Source organism: Rhodnius prolixus, unplaced genomic scaffold, assembly GCF_049639745.1.
Source record: "Rhodnius prolixus isolate KJV_2025 unplaced genomic scaffold, Rpr scaffold_3, whole genome shotgun sequence".
NCBI lineage: Eukaryota > Metazoa > Arthropoda > Insecta > Hemiptera > Reduviidae > Rhodnius > Rhodnius prolixus.
In genome coordinates this window covers 36,347,198-36,366,865 of record NW_027411603.1, presented here as the reverse complement: position 1 = coordinate 36,366,865, position 19,668 = coordinate 36,347,198, and the positions used below count along the sequence as shown (strand labels likewise).

At 31.8% G+C, this 19,668-nt stretch overlaps 1 protein-coding gene across 4 annotated transcripts in view; it reads left to right on the top strand.

The window, feature by feature from the left end:
* Positions 1-12,974, top strand: part of norpA (no receptor potential A) — a 48,749-nt gene extending 35,775 nt beyond the window's left edge. For 3 of the 4 annotated variants that reach the window (XM_074124409.1, XM_074124413.1, XM_074124412.1), the window contains 4 exons: positions 1,115-1,195; positions 1,281-3,679; positions 5,742-5,942; positions 12,779-12,974. In XM_074124409.1, coding sequence (XP_073980510.1) covers positions 1,115-1,195; positions 1,281-1,349 — 150 coding nt within the window. In that variant the 3' untranslated portion in view covers positions 1,350-3,679; positions 5,742-5,942; positions 12,779-12,974. The remainder of the gene's footprint in view (positions 1-1,114; positions 1,196-1,280; positions 3,680-5,741; positions 5,943-12,778) is intronic. The other variant, XM_074124410.1, reaches the window with a different exon arrangement.
* Positions 12,975-19,668: the final 6,694 nt, after the last annotated feature.

Here is a 19,668-nt window from a genome sequence, read left to right as displayed (position 1 = left end):
GTTTTCGACTGTCCCAAAAAGAGTTCCCTTGAGGTGATTTTTCAACTTCGAGAAGAGAAAAAAAAGTCACAAGGACTCAAGTCAGGCGAATAAGGAGGCTGAGGAGCCACAGGAATGTTTTTACTGGCCAAAAACTCTGGTTTATTGAAATTGCTGTGTGACAAGGAGCATTATCGTGATGCAACACCCACTTGTTCTTGATGTTTGGTCTCACACGAATGACCCTTTTTTTGAAGTTTTTCAAGAACCTCTCGGTAAAAGTGTTGATTGACCGTTTGACCTTGAGGTAGAAACTCTTTGTGGACGATTCCGTAAATATCGAAAAAACAAATCAGCATGCATTTGATCTTCGACTTCGCCATCCTTGCTTTTTTTGGGCCTTGGAGAGGTTGAAGTGTGCCACTCCATGCCCTGGCGGTTGGTTTCTGGGTACTACTCAAACACTCAAGACTCTTCACCAGTAATGGACACGTTCCAGAAAATGGGGGTCATTTTCAATTGGGGAACTCATTTCAAACGGCTGTAACCGACCAGCTGAAGGCTATTCCAGTATCGGAGTTCGAGCACTGCTATGAGGAGTGGAAGAAACGTCTCCAGCGCTGTGTGGCTTCAGAAGGAAGTTATTTTGAAGGTGACAATATAGAATTGTAATTCTTTTTGAATAAATTTTTTTTAAAAAAATCAGTCTCATTACTTAATTTACAGACCTTGTATTATATTCTGCTCTTTATTTGCACCGGCTCAATTCAGAGAGGTAGAAATAGTTTTTCTGTAAAGCGCCATTTCTGGGTAATTTTTTTTGTTTTACTTATGTTAAAGAGGGTTAAATGTATTGCTAACATTTTGAGTTTCAATAAAAGTTTTGAAAAGTATTTACTCAATAGATTTCCAATATACACATCTCTTACCTTAATAATTTTTCTAGGCTTCCGTAAAATGTTATATTTTGTTGTAATTTACGCTTTTACAACTGCATAATGTTCGTGAGAATTTAATATTTCTTAAATGTTCCTAGTTTAAAAAAATATGATTTAAGACCTTAAGAATTAGAAGTAAGAGAATGTCGTGTGTGTTCACACCCTGTATTTTTTTTTTCTGTATTTCCATGTTTTAGATGAAGCAGAGTAAGGAAAAAGAAAAATTAAGTGTGAAACATGAAAAGCAGAAGCAGGATTTATTGAAGGAAATTAATAATGTACGATACTTTACTTCTATCAATTGAACTTATGTTTGTTTTTGATTTTGATTAACTGTGTCCTTTTTTTGCTTTTTGTTTACAGATGTTAGAGTTATATAAAAATGAAGAAATTGAATATGAGCTCACAAATAAGGTAGAGTTCTTTGCCTAAATTAATTACCGCGTACCTATTTATATCGTGCCCCTCGCGATAAAACTTCAATATTATTCTAGTCATATTGATCTGGTCCATAGCTTTATTATTATGAAAAAAGAAAAGGATTAACTGAAATAAAATTAAAAGAAAAAAATGGAATGTAGAATCAGATCGGAGGCAATATAATTCCTCTTAAATTTTAAGTTTCACAAATTTTACATGTGCAATAAACTTAGAACATTTGTGCTTTAAACTTTGATAGGTTAAACAAGAAAAAGTGGTAATAATAAAAAAAAAAAAAAAACTAGCGATTGTTAATTAAAAATATGTCTTATTGGGTTCTATAGAAGAGAGCAATAAACATTTAATAACACACTCAAAAAAAAAAAAAATGTTTTTTGTTAAAACACATAGATGAATACCAATATAATAATTATGAGTTTTACAAATTTCCAGCTATTGTGTTCTAGATTAAAAATAGATAATATATACTTTATCCAATATTGTTGATATATTTGAATAGTTTATACTAATGAAAAAATAAAATAATACTGAATTATAAACAAATATAACAGTATTTGCTCGATGCCAAACATAATTTGGTAGTTTATCCAGATTATGGTAGCTACAAATTGTTAACGTTGTTAGTTTCGAACTCTTTATGTATTATGTACCATCTTTAAAGAAAAGAAAAATAAAAGATCTTAATTATAAGCTGCAATTATTTTAATTCATGCAATTTTTTTTTTAAACTGTGGAATGTCGGGTATTTTGGCCTTCCATTTTTTTTTCAAAAAAAGTTTTTGTCGTTTGTTTTTTATCAGTGCCCTTTGGGTTGTTTTTAAATTATAAATTATATATAATTATTTTGTAAAAAAAAAAAGGAAAAAAAAAACATAATATAGGTATGTATAAAACAAATAAAAGCTGTGTTAGGCTACTATAGAGTGTGTACTGGTAACATATCTATTGTTAATTGTTAACTCAAAATCTACATGACCAATTTAAAGTTAGTATATTATTTAAAAAAAAAATAAATTAGGAATTAAATAAATTTCAAATGTCTCCATTTATAGTGACTAAAAATATATCGACTGTATTTCATCTGATTTGAAATTTATATATTTAACAGTGTGCCTACGCTGAGAAAATTTTTTAAAGAGTTTTATTGATAAATTTCAACAAAATTAAATAAATCCTGCCTATTTAGTAGATATATTTTATCAAAAAATTAATTGAAATAAATTATTTATTTAATAAAAATAAAACTAATAAATTCCTTTCAGTATTGGTTGTGTATTATTGAATAAACAAAGGAGGAGGCAAATCTGTTCTTGCCATTAAATAAAGTTCTTTGGTAGTAAGTGATTATTATCCAAATATAAACATATATATGTATGTTTATGTAAGTAATTATTGTTTTTTTTTGAAAATATAATTTCTTTTGTAAATTATACTTTTTTTTTGTTTTAAATTTCGTTTAGTCAAACCTAAATTTACTGGTTATTATTATTTAAGAATAAATAGTTGATTTTGTGAGGCATCTAAATGTACTTAATAAAAATAGGATCAAAGAGGTTTTTTTTTCTTTAAATGTTCCTCAAATGAACTACTCTACCAGTATAGCTACATCAACGAATTTGATTTTAATGTAAGATTTTATGATTAGCTGTGCAACTCATAGCTTATTTTTACTCGGATCTAACCTTTATCCTTCGATTAGCATTTGACTCCTGAGTTCTTGAAACTCAAGGGCATTCTTCCGTTCTCAATTTGAAGAACTCAAAACATTAAAGTTGCATTTATCTACCAATGGTCTCCTATCCACTTTAGAACAGAAGGTAACTCACATTATCAATTGGCTATGAAAGGAGAAGACGCCGATTCGTTGTATGTTTAGCAATATAACTCTCTAATAAACATCGGCAAAGAAGAGGCCGAAGTCAAATGTTAAATGTGGAAACTGAGAAGCAAGTTCTCGTCGGCACCTGGTTTCGAAGCGGATGCTCTACGAATTTTAGGTAGATTACTCACTCGTGTCTAATGATACATTAGGACTTAGCATTGGAAAGAATTTTTTTGTAGGACATTCAAAATTATTTTGTATAATTTATAATACCGTAATACTAAAAATAAACTCAAAGAATTCACTAAAGATAAATATTACTGTATACCAAAAAAATAAAATCATGTGTAAATTTCTTCTAATTATTTGAATCAGTTTCTGTTAATGTGGAAACAATAATTTGTAATTCTTTTTGTTAATTTACGTTTTATTAATAAATTCTGAGAAAAGTTGAATTATAAAATTGATTAGAAAAAAATCTACATAGGAAACTGAGTAGGTAAGTGCTGCTATCTGTGAGCGTTACTGACACTACAATAAAGATTCCACATTTTGTTTCTCTATCTCTTGTTTATTTGTGCTACAATCAGCGCATTGGCGCTACAAATAACTGTGAACAGTAGAAGTAAACGAGTAGAGAAGTTATCCAGTGGTAACACTGCAAGAAACTGAAGTATTAGTCACTCTCTTCACTTTAGAAGAGATCACGAGGCCACTGTCTTATTGGATTGTCTGGAAGAGTTCTAGAAGAAAGATTTTTAGCTAAAAGATTTGCGTATGATTACAAGTGAAGTATCCTGTATTGAGTATTAACGACTTGGGACAAAAAAGGAATACTAAAATCTGTGTGAATAATTCGGTCAGAGAAGAAAAAATGAATGTTGACTTATGGATCGAAGCATTTTAGATTGTAGAGATGGAATTCTTAGGAGATTTGTGCGATAGGTTTGAAGCCCACAGCTCTTTTCCATATGCCCAGATAGGTTTTAAAGTAGAAGTATAAAATTAGTCTTTTGTTGTCTAGAGACAGTTTAGATCTATCGTCGACAATAATTTACCTTACTTCTTTTTAAGTGACTTGATTTATTTTATAATTAATTACTTTAATTACTTACTTGTTTAAAAAAAAAAATATGTAAACCTTAACTGATGTTTCACTGTAACAGAACTTCTTTTGAAAGAGTTCGCGTTATCTCCTACGTGATGGCTAAACGTTCAAAATCTTCACAATCCTAGACGAGCAATTTTCATCAAAATCCGTATTTTAGAATAGAAATTTAATCCTCACTAAAGGGATGAAACTCTTAAATTTTCTATAAAAATAAAGGCCATTTTCTGATTTATAATAGCAAATACGTCATGATAGGGCAGATCAAATATATTTTGAGAAAACTTTTCAAAAATAGCATTTTAATGAAATTGTTCTTGTTCTCGTATACAACATAACGCCTAAAAGCGAGATTCAATTTTCATGAATGAAAAATTGCATTCGATTCTAAGTCTGTATTGTTTTAATAATCACATCAGAGTTCGTGATGTTCCTACTGATATACCCATAGAGAGGCCAAAAAAGTGAAGAAGTGGCCAAGCAGTTCACTTCCTCCAGAGGAACTAAAAGTTGAAAAAGCAATATGGTGTAACAACACTCAGGTAAATACAAAATGAACCTACTGAGGAAGTGGAAGAGCATTATATTTTTGCTTACTCATTGGTAAACAGTAATCCCCAGTTCAACTCCTCAATACACATCGTCACACTGGGGTAGCTTTGGTCGCACCTTAGGGGCTTTGGATATATATGTATACTTGGATTCCTTTCCACTAGATTGATAACAACGCAGTATAAGAAGTCGTTTAAATGAGTCTCAGCACATATTATAACATTGTTGTAATGTTCTCTAATCTTCTTCATAAATCTAACTACTTTTGGAAAAATATTACTCTCCTTACAAAATATTAAGCAGAATCTACAAATTTAGGAACTTCCCCCAAAAATAATTGAAAATTCTTAATTTTTCCACTTTCTCGTACTTTGAAATAAAAGTTTAAAAATTATTCCCAATTTTTTGAATTTGATTTTCACCAAGAATATCCGTATTGATGTCCTCTCAGTTCGACCGAAATAAAATTTGTGAGTCTCTAGGTGTGTGCTTTTACAAAAGGAAGAACTTGCAAAAAGATGTAACTCCATCTTTTGCTTTAGTCCCATCTGGTGACAAGACTTTAAACTAAGCGATCAAAATTTTTTAACTTTGCCTTGCTTTCGACCTAGAGACCAGGTCATCTTCAGGGATTATGCTTATTAACAGTTATAATACTTTTTACATTGTTACATCTTAGGTTAGTGTTTCTTATTCCCTATTTATGTATTCAAAAATATTATAATTGTAGCATAAGCCATGAAGATAACGTAGTCTTTCGGTTGAAAGCTAGGCAAAAAATGAAAAATGTTATTGAAATTGGCAAAATATTCTTTGTTCTTTTTTGATTAATGAATCAATCACTAAAAATGATGGGCAATGAAAGAGGAGTCAAAAACATTATATTTAACATATTTTCTAGGTAAAATTTGATAAACGTTCTTGGAGACTGAGGTTAGCATGCTTCCTTTTACAGAAGAATAAGGTGGAGTAAAAAAAAAAAAAAAAGTGCTTTCATAGCCAAAACAAAGAGATCCTGAGAATGCTATGCACGATTGAACCGATTCTATTATCACGGATGGATTTTGGAGACAAGAGGAGAGATTTGATAAGGGATTTTCAGGTAAGTAAGAATGTTTTAAGGCGTTTGAGGAACTTTTAATGTCTTTAACGAATTCCGATTAGTGCTCTTGGTTTGTTTAATGGAGAGATCCAGATAAGAGAGTCTTTGTTGGCCTTACAGAAGCTAGTACCTGAATAGTAGGAGAAGGATTTTGTAGTAAATCTATGCTTCGGTTGGTGTTTCATGCAGAAAATCATGGCAATTTCTTAGTTTTGCTCTGGATAATGACTAATTAACGGATTAAGCAGGTCCAAAATTTTTTCCCACATTCAGACTGCTCTGAAAACTATGTAAATTGGTTCATTGGGTTTCATTAAAGCTTGTAAGAAAAGAGTGGGTTTGTTATAGTGGTTATGAGTGCGAACTAACAAGTGGGAGGCATCCAGATTGGGTTGCAACTCTTTTATTTGTTGAAAAAATATTAATAGCAAAATTTGAGCTTCTGCCTGCTCGTCCATGACACTTAATTTGGTAGTGATATTCGTAAAAAACATACGCTTTTCTTTAATACTGTACATCTAATTGATTTTTTACAAAGTGAACACCCATAAATAGTGTTTACACAATGAATCAATTATTTACAAAATTGTTATTATTATTATTTTTTAATCTTTTATTGTAATTTACCACTGCAATAGTTGTTGCAACAAGCAAATGTGGTAAAAAAAAGAAATAAAAGAAAATCATGAGTGGAGAAGGCACCCAGTGGTCTAGGATGAGAGGGCTAGGATGAGCTGCTGTAGAGGAATGAAATTTGAGAAAACGAGTGTTAGCAAGATCTGTAATGAAAGGGATTTTGAGGTCATTATGGATAGTAAGGTTAGATTCATAGAACGGAGCGTTATGAAGTTTTCGAAGTATATTTGACTGTAATGCCTGTAAGGCGTAGTGAGTTGGAACGCTTAGTCGATCCCCATACTTCGATGCCGTATGACCAAATAGGTAGCAGTAACAGTAGATATAAGAGTCTATTGTTATGTAGATTAAGTTTCGAACGTTTGTCAATTAGTCTAGCGAGAAGTTTGTAGCGTTGTTAGTTTCTTGTCTTTTCAGTCTAGTATGGGGATTCCATGTCAACCGTTTGTCTAGGTACAGTCCAAGGTAGCGTACTTTGCCCACAGTTGGTATAGGAGTTTGGTTCAAGATGATGGGAGGTAGGATTTTCCGTCTGAGAGTAAATACTATAAACTTTGACTTCGTAACGTTAGTTTTGATTCTCCATTTGAAAAGCCAGTCCTGTAAGTGGTTGATGTGTGTTTGTAGAGCTCGTGTAGCGATAAGAGGATCGGAATGAGGAGATAAGATTGCAGTATCGTCAGCAAAAATAGAAAGAATGGTATTTTGATGTTGAGGTATATCTGCTGTATATAAGGAGTAAAGAAGAGGACCTAGGACACTGCCCTGAGGAACACCAGCTCGAGCTGGAAAATTATTCAAATTGTTTTCTTCGATCATAGACTTCTTGCTATTAAGAGTCATAAAGTTTTAATAAATAATAAAAAATTATGCAAGTTTAGTAATTTCTCTCACATGTGATAAGACTTAGTAAAAGCTGTTTCCCTATCTAGATAACCACAAAGTATTTCCACTTTTCTATTTAAGAAAACTATAGTTTCACTTTCGATAAAAACAATAGTATAATCATAATTAAATAAATAGCATGACAAAAAATTTCTTTACCTGTCGGTAAGAACGGTAATTAGCTAGCCTGGCTAGTGCATAATATTACAAAGGGAGAGTCGCTTGTTTAAATGATTTGCTTTCTACAGCGCGTGCAGAATGCTATCCTCGCGGAAGAGACGCTCGACGACGCATTTACTGCGGTCCTCGCCTCCACTTTGATTTGTCAGTTTCACTTTTAATACTTCTAAAGGAAGTGTCTGTTGGCTTCCTTTATTTTTATTAATAGAATCTTTCGCGTCCAACTTGAATTGTTTTCTAAGTTTATACATGTACTTTCTAATAGCTTAATTCTGTTAAATAATCAAATATTTTTGTTTACTATACTTCCTTTGTGTTTAATTCAATTCCTAACCTTATCTCCTCTTTACTTCGGAAACCTTATTTCTCTGTACTTGTAGAAAGAATGTTTCGATCAAGAGTTCTCTGCTCGAAACTCAGGACGTTCGTACAAAATTAATAACAAAACAGTTTTTAGCGATTGAACTGTCTTATTGCTAGTAGCTCTACGTTTATAATAAATCTTAGAATGTTTAATAGCTTCTAAAAATCATCTGAACAGTATTTATTTCAACACATATCCGGAAAATGATTTTTTATGACAATTATTGAATTAAATTATTAAATGCGTAAGTAGTTAATTACTCCGAGTTTCTCGCAGGGTATTAGTATTTAAATCAGATTGATGTCCGTCTAATTTGGGATGCTAGCTACCTGATTTTTGGACAGATGTGGAACATCTTTAGAGTAGGTCATTGTACGTCAGGCATTAGACGAATATAAAAATAAGCACGAATGGCTGGCTAGGTACCTGATCGGCTGTTACATTTGCAGCATTTTGATCTTGAGAATTTGTAACATATGCAGCATCCAAGTTTAGCTCACAATCTTCTGATGGTTTAGACCAGGGGGGTCGCCAAACTTTATTTGATCATGGACCCCCTATATAATTTTTCGAAATCTCTATCGACCCCCAAAAATAGTAATTTTCAGTTAATTAAAATAAAACTATCTATTAGGTACTGTGTTTGTACGTTTATTTTATGATTTTAAACATTTATTAAAGGAATTTTACATTGTGTAACAATAGTTTTATGAAAAATATCTTAATGTTGAAGTTTAAATGCCTTAATATTTATTAAATAATAAGTAATTATAAGTAAGTAAAGTAACTACAGTATTGCTTCTTAATTAATGAGATGGGTATGCCTGGTGTTTCTTTGCAAGGTTCTCTATATTGGGTTCGAAATTGTTTTTCCTTCGATCCCCCTGGCCCAGATCGACCCCTGGGTGGTCTATATAGACCACTTCGGTGACCTCTGGTTTAGCTAAAACAGCACAGTTCCTAGTGGTAACGCTGGACTGGTTCAAAAAGCCCTCGCCGACTTACGACTGGCCTTATATGATCTTATAAGGTTGATACGTTAGAAAATACCAAGTATTTCACTGGAGATAGGTTTCCCATCCTTTGAAAACCATGACAGACGGAGAGGATACGTTTCTAAGACCCTGTCAGATTGTAGTGCAACAATTTTCTTGACATAAAGTCAATACTATCTGTAGCTAAGGAAAATTTAAAATAAATCGAAGTCATTTTACAGAAAATCGGACTTTTGGTACACAGATTTCAGTCAAAATCTTAGTTATGATAATGCAGTAGACTCTCAGAAATCCAGATCGGCCTAGTCCGGACTCTGGGTAGTCCGGATCGATGATCTTGAATTTAAAGAAAAATAAAATTTCTTGCAAATAAAAACGACAAAACGTTGATTTGATATAAGGTAACATATATAATATGAATAATGTCGATGAAAATGAAATAACAGACGACGATATTATTAAAATGGTGACAAATGAAGAAACCTTGGAAGAAGGAGAAGAACTAACCGAGAACCAGGCAAATCTTATTCCACATTCAGAAGGGTTTAAAATGCTAGACGGAGCGCTAGAGTACATTACTCAACAAGAAGGAATATCCGCAGCCGAAGTTATTTGTTTGAGGAAGTTGAGGGACATTGAGGCCAGACAACGAGCTAAAGCTGTGAAGCAGACGAGCATTAAGGACTTCTTCAAAAGATAACTTGTAAATAATAATTATTTAAACTGCAAGTTAATGTAATTTTTCAGTTTGTAAATGTATAAAAGTGTTCTATTAATTACAGTACTACTGTACAATATAATACAGAACAGCAGCTTACTGTAACTTATTTCGGAAACTCACTCTTGTATGCGTTGTATTTGCACATGAACGTTAACACATACAGTACTGTTATAATTGTTCGCCATAATGATGGAAATCATCAGTCATGCCAACCTCCGGGAAATCCGGACCGGCCGTCCGCCACAGAAGTTCAGATTTCTGAGAGTCTACTGTAGTATCAAAACAGAACAACAAATTTTTGATCTTATTATTTTTGAGAGCTATTCTAGTGATTCTTCAAAAAAAAAAAAAAAAATCATGAAGTCTATAAAAATATTATCAATGTAGAAATGAATTGTGGAAAAAAAATTAAGGGAAATGACCAAAGTTTTTTTTAAAAAAAATATGAGAATATAATTAAGGAAATATTCCAAATAACAGTGAATTTCCGTAATCACTTCCTTATCATGATTATAAAAATAAAACGGTTTATTCAGGAAATTTAAAACAAACAAAAAAAATCGTACTTGTAACTGAAATTCCCTTTCCAATGTTATGTTACAGGAAATAAAGTTGAATAAGCGTTTTGTTTTTATTAGAAGACCGAGCGGGAAACTTATGTGACGTATATAGAACATCTTCCCCTTCTCTCTTATATATATATAAAAAAAAAAAATCGGATGATTTAAATTTGAATGTTAAGGTTTTGTAGTCTAAAATTAAAAAAAGAAAAAATAATACTTGTGGCCCACTTTAATGATTCTACATTAATTATATATAATAATGTTGCGCGCAAGTGTGCGTAAGACGAAAAAAAAAATAGAGAGAGATTGAGGTTGTAAGTGAGATGGACATGGACACTAGTTACGTAACGTAAAAAAGAGTGAAACTAAATAAAACGAAATCAAGAGTGAAGTTGCTTGTCTCTAGGAAGAATGTTTATTTTGAAAGGAGTAGGGATACAGCGGCTGACCTTGGCTGCCCCTACCATATTATAGCCTAGTGGGAGACAGCACCGAGGTTACTAGTTAGTCAACTGGCCGCTACCGGGCCGATAGGATATCAGTTCCATGTTAAACTGTTGCCTGTGCCCATCCACGCGAGTGAAGTGTCCCCAAATTATTGGATTAACATGTCTGCAGCCGTAATGTCTTCCTCGTTGTATGATTTTGGTGAGCTTTTCTTAAAGGTAAATATAATATTTTAAAATTTTTTAGAATTCTTTTGTAATATATTATTTTTCGAGTTACGTGGTTTTTCTAAATATTTTGTAGCAACGTATTTTTTGAGGGTGTCTCGCAATTCATTATTTTATTTCTAATTAAATTTTTTGTACATTAATTTATATTGAATAATTCTCTCTTAATGATGTTCTTTTTTTTTTCTCTTAAACTTTTAAGTGATATTAAAAATATCAACATTAAGGTTTTTTTTTCACGTATCTGCCAAGTTAGGGTGAGCAAGACAAGTGCACACCACCTGTTGCCCAGATTTCTATCTCCCCCATTGTATATACAGATTTATGAAACATGTCCACATGCTTGTTAGGGTCCTATCTTCTTCTCCTTTATTACTTGAATTCTCAAGCCACCTGTTTTTTGTTACTGCCCTTTAATTTCACGTTCTTATAAAAAAAAAAGAAGAAGTAAAAACAAAAGAATATAATGTTCTTACAAAAAAATCTACACGTGAATTGTTACCAACATAACTTTCCCTTCGTTATATAAGAGGCGAGTTCCCTGTAATTATTTTAAAAGATCGTGCACTTAAAACTTTTTGTTTCCTTAAATTTTTAAAATTTGTTCTTCAAACATATTTTAAATGAAAAATGCCTAATTAAAAGTAAATATTTATATAAATATATATACACACATTTATATCTACGTGCATTTGTTTACTAAGCTCTAGTGAAAGTGCTTCTAAAAAAACCCGTTTCTAGGTTTGCATTTTTTTAGAAATCAGAAAGTTTTTTTATAAGATAATAAATAAAACATCATTTATCAAACTAAAATTAATAGAAGTGGTAAATAAAATAAATTATTTATTTCAAAGTAAATTTCTAATTAGCCAATAAGAAATTTTAATCAAAACAAAAATAAATAATCTTTGGACTCAAATTATTAGTATATTTTTTTTTTTGCGTTGCAATTTTAGTAGTAATAGGGCCAAAGTGTAGTGTTATGTCGTTATTTAACGAACCAGACTGAGCGTTTTAGGTTTTAATTTTATTATTTTAGTATAGTGATACTTGAAAGTATTAATACTCGTATTTTTTAATATTTGCTATTTAATTCTCTGCAGATATTTGACGTTTCAGAAGTTTGTAACATTATTTTTTTTTGTAGAATTCTTTCGTATCACGTGATACCATGCCACTTTTTATTTAATTATTACGTTGAATCGTATATTTTAGTTATTTCTGCTTAGTCATTTTAATTTTTCACGACTGTAAACGTTGTAAAATTTTCATTGCTTATTAGAAAAAAGACGGTAATAATTTTTAAAAAATATTACGATCGTGATGTATAAGCTAACATCTCATAGACCATTCTTTTTTGAGGTAATAATGTTTTGCGAGTTATGAAAGTGTTGTAAAAGGAGGGAAAGTTGGGCGCTGCCAAGAATTGCTTCCTAACTCTTACTTCATTCAATTATTTTCAGACATTTCACTTTCTTTTCCTTTTATTTATTAATTTATTTATTTTTACAAAGATTTATCTACATGTTGATTTAATATTCAGATTAATGTCCTTTGCTGTTTTTAATTAATTTAATTTTAAAGTATACTTTTGTTTTTTATTCATTGTATCTAATTTTTGTTTTTGTTTTTTAACGTGTACTTCGAAGTATTAGCCATTTTATGTATGATAGTCTAAATTTTACGCTATAGTTAGTTTAAAATTTTTAAAAGGAAAAGCTCACTTATCGTTGCTTTTTTTTAACTTTCATGTGCTATCAATAACCACCCAAACACAATTGTACAACCCAAAAAAAAAATTTTTTTGTTTTGTTTCAGCAACAGCAACAACAACAGCAAAATGATGTTAGTAAGCTGGGCTGGGATAGTTTAAGCAACGACGGAGAAACAGTAATGGGCAGAAATTTATCACTTGTGACATCGTTTTTGTTGGATAATATAGCAAATCCACATAGGCGTATTGAACGAACCCAATCTGAGCCAACTAAAACACCATCAATTAATGTCAATACATCCAGGTTAGTAATTTTGTATTATTATTATTAAAATATAATGAATTAATAATAATTATTGTGCATATTTATATTATTAAGTAGTTCCCGTTATTGTTTTGGAAATAAAATTTTTTGATAAATAATAATATCTTTAAATTATCAAGTCAAAATAAATAACCTTGTGTTATTTGTGAACTATCATTTTATTTATCGTACCGTTCGTGGAAGACTTTTTGTTTTTAGGCTTTTGGGTTTTAAGTTCATACGAACTTTAATTAATTAAAAAAAGAATCAACTTGTTTTTTTTGGCATTGCTTTTAAACTTAAATAAAAGTATTCAAAACTAAAAATTGTCGAATAATTTGTGGGCACATAATTTTATTCTAAGCCGGAAGTACAACACAAATGTGTATTTTTCCTAACTTTATCGTGTTTTCTTTCTTCGTAATCGGCTTTAAAAGCTATTTTTAAAATATACTTTGATAATTGTTTTCAAATAGATCGGCCATTTTTATTTGATACGTTTATTCATAAAAAATAGATTCTTAGGTAATTATTGGTCCTTTCTCAGTTAAACGTTGATTATTTGAAGGAAAATTGCGTGAAACCGGAAATGAGAAAATTTCTTGAAGGATTCTTACGTGACTTCCTGGGAACTTCCGTTGACGTATTTCTTTTAAAGTTACCTTATCAACTATTTATTTTCAAATACTCCTAACCTGTGCCAATTTTTTTTTTGTTTTAAAGTAAAATCAGTTGTAAGTATAATGTTGAGGTGAGCGGTTGGTTTGAGAGGTAGATGATGTTTTCTTATAATGTGGCCCCTTTCACTGAAGTCGCACGGTGTTTTCATCATTTTCATAATATTATTTATTATTTTTAGACATGTTGCTAAATTTTAACCATATTTAGAGAAAATCGTGTTAACCAGAATTTTATTTTACCAAGTCTTTAATTGCCGTCTACTCTGATCTGGTTTTGTAGTTTGAAATTTATTTCAAGTAATGGTACTTAGGAGAGATAAGCTTCGATTTAGATAACTTTTATTGTAGTAAAACCTACATCGAGGTAAAATAATCGAAGTTGAACGAATAACTTAGGAATTAAGAGTGGAAGAATTGTAATATTCTTTTTCTAGATTATTCCATTCTTGTTTTTTTCCTCCGAAAAAGTTGTGATTTATTAATAATCCAAAATTATACATTATACATTACATAATTATACGAGTTACAGAATTTTTTATTTGAAACAAGTTATTTCTACATTTCATTTATCTTATAATTAGAATCTGTTAAGAAACTTTAAAAAGTGAAATCATCTAGTGATTCAGACTCAGTGAAGTCTTCCGAGTTAATTATTTAATCATTTTTTAATTTCTCGTACCCTACAGGTTATTGAACAGATTTTTGATTATTTTAAGTTTCTACGGTAAGTGGTCCCAATTTGAGGGCCCCCAAATTTGAGAAAAAGTAATTAAAAAACTTTTATGATATTAATTGTATGAATGTAGATCAAAAAACGTTGTTATTTGTACCATATTTCCAAAAGTAATTCGATTTTTAGGGTACTTTTGGCAGTGGAGTGTTCTCTCTAAGGTTCCATTCTTGTACTTTGTGCTGTCTTATCACCTAAATCATTTAATTAAGAATCACATGTGGGTGGATCTAAATTGCCCAATTTAAATAAATTAAGTTTATATTTTTTTTTTTTTTTTTGCGCATCAACAGCTGAGGTTATTAGCGCCCGGAGCTTTTTCTAGTGCACTGCCGGCCTCCGGACAGTGTTCTCTCTTTACAGACAACACTGTCCATCACCGGACGGACAGTGAGCTGTAAGAAGCTCCTAGGAAGAGAAAATCTAAGGGTCAGCTCCTGGATTCGAACCCGGGACCTCCGCGTGGGAGTCCAGTATGCTAACCTCATAGCTAATCCCTTCCCTAAGTTTATATTATTATATCCAATAACGAGTCTCACGAATGTATTTAAACTTCGTTTAGTGATTGCAAATAGAGCTACTTTCATTATTTGAATCGTTTTCAACCGATAAATCGATAGTTCTCTAAGAGGGATGGAAGTGAATAGATTACCTCAGCAGTGGCTTTTTTTATTTACAATGTACGATACTATCTCTTGTGAACCATTTTAAGTAATAACTGTTGCTAAAAATGACGTTCTCTCGGGGCCCTCTTAGGCGGCTCAATTTTTTGATGTTTTCGTCGAATATGGATCAAAATTTTCCCTACTTAAGTTACATTTCAGTGTAATGAAGGTTTTTTTTAAAAAAATAAACGAAATGTAAGAATTATGTACCAATTGTTAAGAGCTTAAAGATTAAAATTAGGTACATTATTACCTATAGTTATTACAAATTTAAATGCATCGAAATGTTTAATTGCAATTTCTGTACAGTTATTGAAATATTTCACCAATTTTGATACTTTTTGTTATACTTAAAAGTTTTTCTATTTTGAATTTGTGTAGGAAATTGCTTTTTTTTTTCTTTTTTTTTTAGTTTTCCCGAGTCCTGAAAAAGAGATTTTTGTTTTGTAGATAGTTTGTGGGCACATCATTTTATTCTATACCAGAAATACCACACAAATGTGTGTGTTAATCATCCGTAACTCAAATACACAACAAAAAATCTTAATAAGTTGAAATTTACTAATTTCGCAGGGGTACCAACCACTATATGGGGAAACTAGGTCGACCGGGAAATACAATTTTACAAAAAAAAAAAATAATCAGGATTTTTAGTTTTTAAAATTTTGTTAAAATTGATTCCAAAAATTTTTGTTATTAACTTTTTATTTTTTTTTTATTTTTCAAGAGAAAATTCGATTAAGAACATTTCTGAAAGACTAAAAGGTTAAGATCTAATACGCCATTACTGTGATTTTATTCGAACTTTTTATATCAAAATATTATTTTCCCCCTAAAGTTCTGATGAATTTTGAATTTTAATTAATCGATTAACTGTGATTGACCAGCTAATAGATTCTCTATTGTTTTAACATTTCTATTTTTCTAATCGATTTATTTATCAATGTCCAACTTCTATTTTCCTCTGATAAAGGGGGAATGGAAACTATGAAAATAGTACTAAAATGAGTTCACACCACATTTGTTTGTTACAAATGATAATACAGATAACATTCAAATGAGAAATTTTCCGTTTAATTTTTGATAAGTTCAGAATATCGAAGATTTTTTCTTTATTTTAACCTATTTTTTTGTATATCCTAACTTAGTTACTCGTTTTTATAAACTTCTTAAATACAAAAAAAAGTTGAATGGTAGGATTGAGTAATAACGTTGTTTACGTCCACACTATAGGGACTCTTATCGCTTGGAAACTAAAAACTATTGTGAGTCATTTGTATTTAATGTCTATTTCATGGAACTGTTGTTAGTTTTCTTATCATGACTTTTATAAAAACGAACTACCAGATTTTATTTCACTTTCAAATTAATGATTGTTCATTATTTAGATTGGACAAATACATTCTCGAGATCTACTGTTTTCAGTTCTATTTTTACTAAACGATTTATTAATGTAGATCTAACTCTTATTTAATCTAGCATGTAAGAATAAAAAACTTTATGGATTAGAAATCTCATTATACTTCAAAAAATAATCTCGAGAGAACGGATAATTTTTTAGATGGAGTGCAGTTTCTCTAGAACTCTTTAAAATTAACTTAATTAGTTCAAAAAAAAGTTCAGTTACGTGATTTCATTAGTTAGAATTACATGTATTATTAAAATTACATTTCCTGTACATTTTAGACTAGTTCTTACTCACCTAAACAGGAAATTTACACTTTTTTTTTGTTGTATTAATTCAGAGTTCGGTGACGTGGCGGTGGGGGGGTGATTGGCCCCACAATCCCTTAGTGAAATGAAGGAGGGATTACCTCCTTTAGGTGGTCTATACCACTTGCCCTTCATCAACTTCCAAGAGTTTTGTACGCGTTTAAAACTAGCTATTTCCTGAAACTGTCGTGATGGTTCAGACCCATTCAGATTGGGGGCACTACTGTTGACCGCTTAAGAGATAACGCAGAGGGCACCAATGAGCAGGCGGTCAAAACTTCTATTCCATCTTTTTGTGTTTTAATTAATTATACATGTATAAAATTGATGGAAATATAAATAAAGCAAAAAACCTACTAGCAGTTCAAAAGAATTAGTTGTCGTTTTCTTGGAATTTTGTAATTTACAATCTGTATAAATACATGCAATAAGTAAATAGGTGGTGAATGAGATGAGCTGGTGCGGGAAGAGCAGGAGGAGAGAAGCTACCCAGCGGTAGCACTCTTTGTAGGAGAACAATGTCGTTTAGTTCTTCAGACTGCAAGGAAGTCGCGGGGCCACTGGCGGATTCAGTCGGCGAGTATTGTTAGAGATGTCAGTGGAGGCGAGAGACTGTACAAGAGGATTTGAGCAAGTAGAGAGAGCAGTATGGAATTTTTGATATTTAGTCTTGGCGAGTTGGTCTATGAAAGGAATGTTGAGGTCGGTGTGAAGAGGTGAGGTTAGTCACCGTAGAAAGGAGCGTCAACTATCTGTCGGCAGTAGTTTTGACTGAAATGTCTTGTACTGTCCGTATGTTTGTAGGGTTTGGCTGAACCCCACAGCTCTAGCCCTGTTAAGTCCACCATAGATTTGAGGATAGTACTGTATATTAAGCTTTTGAGTTCAATGGGTAATTTGTAGCAACGTCCAGGAAGTCTATAAAGCAGTTTCGCTCGTTTTGCAATTGCTTGTCTTTTAAGTCTAGTGTGATGGGTTCCACGTGAGTCGCTTGTCTTCTTGGGATTTTTAAAAGATACAATTTTTAGCAGGTATAGTTCGATTTAAAAGGACAAGTGCCAACAAAATTTCAATATCGAATGGTCTTAACACTGTTAACCAGTTGTGTCCCTATTCTTGATAATGATTTTTCAGGTTTTTTAGCGATATAACTTCAAATTTTTCATTCGCACTACACGTTTACAAGGAAGGAAGGTTACTTTTATTTAAGATACACCTTTTTCCCCTGTAAAATTATTTAAAGAGGATAATGCAAGAGAGGAAAGAAGTTAGGAGTTCTCATCTGAAGTGCCAATTCAGACTATTCTAAGTTTCTATTATCTTTTGTACAAAAAAGAAAAGTTAATATCTTACTATTTTTGGGCGGACTTCTCCTCTAAACTTCCGTTAATAGATGACGTCGTGAATGGAGACGAATAATAACCTCCATGTTATTTTTGTTGTTTTCATTTACACATAATAAAATTTCAGTCTTGAGGTCCTCGTTTCTAACTGCTCGTCTATTATGGTACCTTTCTAGCATCAGTTCAGTAATTATGAGTAATATGTGGAATTAAATTTCAAGAATATCTTTCTACTCTATGTTTGACTGGTATAGTCTTAATTATAATAGGGGTAAACTTTTATTTTTCCTCTCACCATATTTTCGCGAGTTCAAAATCTTAAGCTTCCCAAATTTAGGGACTCCCCAAAACATATAAATCCCTGTAACAATTTCACAATCAGAATACATCTTTTACCAGAAAAACGAAATGTGAAAGGTCCAAATTCAATTCTAACTTGCCCCATTTTCTTCCAAATTCGAAGTTATACTAAGGTTTTAGAATCTAAACTTTAGATCCTACAAATTTTAAGTTCGCTACCAAAATAAAGGAAATTTTTCTTCAGTACTGAATGATTGCAAAATATTTAACGCTAGTAAATTTAATAAATAGATGGTGAAACAGTAACAGTTCAATGAAATATAGTACTTTAGAGTGAAGTCTAAGGAATCCTCGTTAAGATTATCGGTTGTAAAATTTTTGACTAAATTTGGAATTTTGTCTCAAACGAACTGACCTCAATCTGAGGTATAAAATGTTGAAAAGACTACTCGACAAACGATCAAAACTGACCCTGACGAACAAGCGATCACTATATACCGCTCTACTTGCCCCAATATTGTACGGAATACAACTCTACGGGAGCGCCAAAAAATCGAACATCAACCGACTTCAGACCTTACAATCAAAAATTCTAAGAACAATAGTTAACGCTCCCTTCTACGTCTCCAATCATACTGTACACTCTGATCTCAATATTCCTCTCGTTTCTGGAAATAGCCCAAACTCGATACACAAAACTCCATTCAAATCTACACAGTCACTACAACCCTCTGATCCACAACACTTCCTTCTAATCCTCAACGTATACTAAAGCGGCGGTGGCCACTCGACCATCTCAACACAACGCCGACCTCCTAGGATGGTTGCTGTGTAAGCTTGCCAATCTGGCGAACTAACGGCTTCCATCACTGGATGGTTGTCGTTCACTCCAATCACGCCCTTGGCGCACATGCTTGTGCCTTATATGTATGGATATACATATGCGTGCATGTGTATTTGTGCCATCCCTTATCACTCATCACTTTTACTTATTGTACTGCATACAGTTGCAAAATAAATACATTTAAAAAAATGGAATTTTTATTATCCTAAATCTTCGTTAATTTTTACACACAACGAGAGTGTACATTTCACTGAAATGATAGTTTTAAGAGAAATAAACTTACTTTGCCATATCCTCCGCCAAGATAAACACAAAAATATCTGTATTAAGGTTAGTCTAGAGTGAAGTGTTGAATCGTCTGTTTAGTTCTTTTCGTTTAAAGTCGTCTAGTGTGGTTTCCAGGTTAGGCGTTTCG